Source organism: Montipora capricornis, chromosome 10 (genome assembly GCF_036669925.1).
Source record: "Montipora capricornis isolate CH-2021 chromosome 10, ASM3666992v2, whole genome shotgun sequence".
In the NCBI taxonomy this organism is placed as follows: domain Eukaryota; kingdom Metazoa; phylum Cnidaria; class Anthozoa; order Scleractinia; family Acroporidae; genus Montipora; species Montipora capricornis.
This window is the reverse complement of record NC_090892.1, coordinates 31,334,978-31,339,977: the sequence shown is the minus strand read 5'-3', so window position 1 is coordinate 31,339,977 and position 5,000 is coordinate 31,334,978. Positions and strand designations below refer to the sequence as shown.

At 37.2% G+C, this 5,000-nt stretch overlaps 1 protein-coding gene across 1 annotated transcript in view; it reads right to left on the bottom strand.

Moving 5' to 3' along the window:
• The window catches only part of LOC138019974 (vesicle-associated membrane protein-associated protein B-like), an 81,595-nt gene that overhangs the window by 16,585 nt on the left and 60,010 nt on the right, over nt 1-5,000 (bottom strand). The window contains exon 4 of the mRNA XM_068866962.1: nt 3,360-3,464. Within this exon, the coding sequence (XP_068723063.1) occupies nt 3,360-3,464 (105 nt within the window). The remainder of the gene's footprint in view (nt 1-3,359; nt 3,465-5,000) is intronic.

Below are 5,000 nucleotides of genomic sequence, written 5' to 3'. Positions count from 1 at the left end.
AGAGGGCAGGATCTTTTGTCACGGCAGTTGCAAGTGTTGATAGTTTGAGCGGGTGGATTTGATGACTTGTTAATGATGGCTTTATTTTGGTTGGAGATAATTGTTTTTACATTGCTCATGCAGCTATAAGTAATTTTGAGAGTGTTCTGGTTGAAAATTCTGTGCAAAGGGTGTGATTTTGGGAAGTGCTTGCCGATTAAGGTGAGGAAACACTTTCCAACTTTTGTTTTGACGTTTTGGCTGTACGGAGGATTGAACCAGGTGATGTTTCTAGGCCTATTCTTGCTGTGTTTGGTTTCTGGAGTTGTTTTTCTGTAGGTTAGATTATATATGTAGCCGCTCTTGTAGAGTGCATCTTGGTAGGTTTCTTTCGCTTTATCAAATGATTCTTTGTCAGAAGAAATTTCTGAGAGGTGCTTGTTTATGGATTCCGGTATGTTCTTTAGGATGGATGGGGGGTGATTGGATTTCTTGTGAACGTAGAGTGGGATGTTTCCTTCTTTTGTGTAGGGATAGTGCTTTCCAGATTGGAGGTCAAGGGTGACGTCTAAGAAATTTACTTTAGTGATGTTTGCTTCGACTGTGATCTTTAAGTCGTTTTCACGGAAAATTTGGCAGAAGCCCTTCTTGATTCTTTCGATCTGTTAAGGGTTTAAGTTAAAAGCTGCCAAACCGTCGTCTCTATACAGGCTGATGCTGTTGCCATACTTTTTGGTTAGACAGGACAATAAATAAGAACCCACTAGTTGTGACATTTCTTAAACTGATAATTGTTTTATTGTAAACATTGTTAACAGGGTTGTCCTTATTCTAGTCAAAATATTCAAAACAAACCAAAATATAAGGAAATAAATAAAATAAGAATCAACTAACACGACCTGTTGTCCTTGAAGTCTTGAGATATGTTCAGGTTTGACCCTAATTAGATGCACACGGATTGCAATAAGCGTCACGAAGTGTCCCCTTGCTCTTCTAGCCAACTTCAACATCACTTGTGTCTCAGAATACAGACAATTTATGTCCCAAAGTGTATCCCAAATGCTGCTCTTTAAGTGAAGATTAACTGCTGCATTTACCCAAAGCTAAAAATAATGCTAACCTTTACCTTTACCTTATTGTTGAAAATAGGTAGCAGATGCTTAGACTTAAAGGGACACTTTGTGTTGGATGTCAAAATTGGGCGTGCATCTAATTAGGGTCAAACCTGGACATAAGTGGAAGTCTTGTGATTAGCCCGGGGGGGGGGGGGGGGGGGTGTTACGGCTAGAATTGACTGATGCATAATTTGCTATGGTCGTGTCGATCGTGAGAACAAATACTACCAACTAGTGCCATGATTTTAACAGCGGCTTTGCTGTTAAAATTTCTCGTGGGAAAAAGGACTTTCTTTACTTTATTTGGTATTAGTTAATTAAGTTACTGTCGTCTAGGGAAAGTAAACAAAATTAAATCTCAAAAAACCAACATTTTTGTCGCATGGTCAATTATAGTATAAAATAAATATACAAAAAATTCTAATTTCGTTTTCCGTAGAACCACAGTACTGAGATTCAAATGCGTTTTTTTGTTGCATGTTATTGGCCGACGCTCAGCTTACAAAAATCCCCACCCCTAACCAGTGCAAAGAATTTTGCCATATGCTGCACAATATGCAAATTAGAAAGACGGAGCAATCATACATGTGGCTTATTCGTTGTCACTGGCTATTTCTGCTTCAAAGCAGGTTGAGTGATTCTATCGAGCAATACAATGAACCACCAAGGTACAGGTTGCATAGGGACTTCGCAAAATCACTTTTTGAGGTTAAATCTACCAAACAGATGCCCGTTACGGAGGTTCTCATCTTACAAACTTAGCGGAACGCCATTGAAGAAATGACTGGAGAGAAACGTTGTTTGACAGTCAAGATATCATATCCGAGCTAAAGTGAACATATTTATGCTGCAGTGTGCCTTAGTAATGCAGATATTTCGAAATGTAGGGATTTCATTAATTATAAATACACGGGTAATGTTTGGTCACGCATTCGACTACTGGCGTGATTTTGATTTTTCCGTACGATTTGAATAATTTTTTGACGAGTGCTTATTCATTTGCCCAAACTAAACTTTACATATATTGGAAGACCTATCCTTATATAGTTAGAATGTAAAATCTTTTGGAACGACACACAAAGCGAATGAAAATGGTCGGTTTTCAGCCCGGTTGGGACTCGCTAACTTGATGCCAGGACGTGAAATTGAAAAATATTGTTTTTCTCGGAAATACCGAAATATTTAAGGAAAGAAAATGCATGACGTTTTCACTTTTACTGAGGCCTACTTATATGCTAAAGTGGGGCGAATTTAAATTTTCAAGTCTTAACCGGACTATAATTATTTGAATTTTGTGGGAATTTGCTCTTAATTAGTGAGGTGTTACCAAAGCTCTTTTGTGGCAACTTTAGAGCCTGGCCACATTTTAGACCCCAGTCTGCAAAAACATGTCCTGCCACATAATTACCAAAGGAAACTTCCCGGGTGATGATGCAACAATGATGTGGAAAAAGTTAATACAACTGTAAGTTCAAGCAGTACTGTACAAGTGGTTACTTTTCTCATGTTCTCTCTTCTCCCACAAAAAACGTTTACAGTACAGCTCAAAGACAAGCAAACTTTGCATACCAGTACCATATGCACATACAGTATGACGCACATGCATGTCAATATACATGCGTGTATGCGTGTAAATAAGAGTATAATTTTATACATTTTTTGCATGTCTTTGTTATCCATTGCGATACTTTTGCTTTGTGTGGTATTGCATTGCACAACAAAAGAAACGGTAAGCTGCCACTTGCAAACGTGAAATTTGCATAATATAAAAACATCAATACGTGTACAAGTAAAGGCTGTTGTACACAAACTGCACACTGTCTTACTTTATTGAACTGTGGTGTCATGGCAAAACTGCAAACATCAAAATGTATCTTCAGTTTTACAGGAAATAATAATTTTGAAGATTCAGATGGTAAAATTTAATACTCTCTGATTAAAGACAAGAGAATTTACCAACTTTCTATGACAAGCTGATCACATTTATTGAATTTTACTGCAAGGAAAAGCTTTGTTTTGTACATCTTACACTTGTTGTGAACTTCAATTTTGCCCACGTACTTCCTCAATTCTTGAGATGGTGACTTAAGCAAGAAAATTACATCCTTGATACAGGTCAAAATTCAATGCTGACAGCAAACCTGCACAAAGACTTGTTTACATGGCCACCCACCTTTTACACAGCAATTAAAACCATGGCAAAAAAATAATTTCAAGCTGCAGAGGCATTTCACATGCACAGAAAGCAACTCTAAAATGGCTTACATTTCCTCCTATGCCACTGCTGGTTGGTTCGTCATGGTCGTCCACAAAATCAAACACACATTTAAGTTTAGAGTCCATAAATGAACTTTGGTCTGCATCTTTCCACTGTTAAAAGACAAAAAAATACTGTACACTAAATGAAAAGGAACAGTGAAGAACATTCAATAAACTGGTGGTAGTGATAAAAAAAGGAATACTAGTAAAGACAAAAGGGAGCAGTTATTACAACAATACAATAAACTTTATTTGCCTGAGAGAAGTATGTTGCCCTGTTACAGTTTTCTCACTTGTCATGTGAAGTGAGTGATAGACTTGTTTATCACAATTAAATACCGCAGCGGAAATTCCACGCCACGCCCGGCAAGTATAAGCGAATAGTTGCCATACCAGTTAGCATTCTCTTTGCGATCAGCGAGCGATCAATGTTATTTGTATTAAGTGCAATCTGAAATTTTTTTTTTCTATTTACCTCCCTGTTATGGGGAGCATCGCATATGGTCTTAGGCAATAAAGACCCAGCTATTTAATAGATAATATAATAGCTAAGAGAGTACACATTGTGACTTATGGTTTAATTTCTCTTTGGTTAAATATTTTTTTTCAAACTGGTTCAATTTTGCTTTTTCCTTTCCCTCAGATTATGATAATGAATATTACACAAAGAAAAATAAAAAATGAACTGGTTTGAAAAATTATAAACCAAGAACAACTTTGAACCACAACATACATATTATATGTTGTGGATAACTTTTTCATCCCAGTTTAATTGTACCAGTAACCATTTAAATATATCATGGTTGACTTCCCAAGAGTTAGGTAGTGGTGGACCTTCCTTCAAGGACGCCACGTTGAAGATGATGCAACTGGGCTACAAGATGCTGAAAACAATGGTTGAAAACACAACACTGTAGAACTTTAGAAAGTATGCTCAGTAATAGCATTGGCCGTTAATTGGATGGCAGAGCTGGGTTGCTCTTCTTAAACACGGGCTTGCATCGTGTAATATTAGCAGGTATGTATTTGAACTTTAGGTTGGGATTAGGCCTAAGCACTGACCTGTAGGTTGCCCTTGTGGTTAGTGCTAGGGTTAGCCTTAGTTTTGGCAATACGTAGTTTTTATTTCACTGATGGTAGCTCTAACTGGTCTTGATTGATACTGGTTTGAAGCTTTTGGCCCCAAAGATGTTCCTCATTGACCATTGACTGATGTTAAACCTGTAGAAGGCTGTTTTAAGAGGTAAAGCATTTTAAGCAGTCCTCTAATACTGATACATGTACATGCACCCGATAGACCATATCCCTTATTAAGTAATGCATCACAATTCTTTTGTTGAGTGACTACTGAAACATTGCATTCTGGTATTTATAGTAGTCACTCAACTAAATAATTTTGACGCTTTATGTCACAAGGGGTAAGATCTTTTGGACAAACAGGTATCTCTTGGCATTTATTACTTTAAGTGCAATAAAGAAAGTTAACAATCAAGGATTCTCATAATGGATGGTGTTGTACCAACTTAAACAACCAATATTAGCTAAAGATATGAAGTTTACAGTTTTCCACAAAGTGTGATTGTCTGTTCTCATTGTATCTCAATGTTCTTGGGCCACATACGGCAGGCAGTTGTGAAAGTGACTACA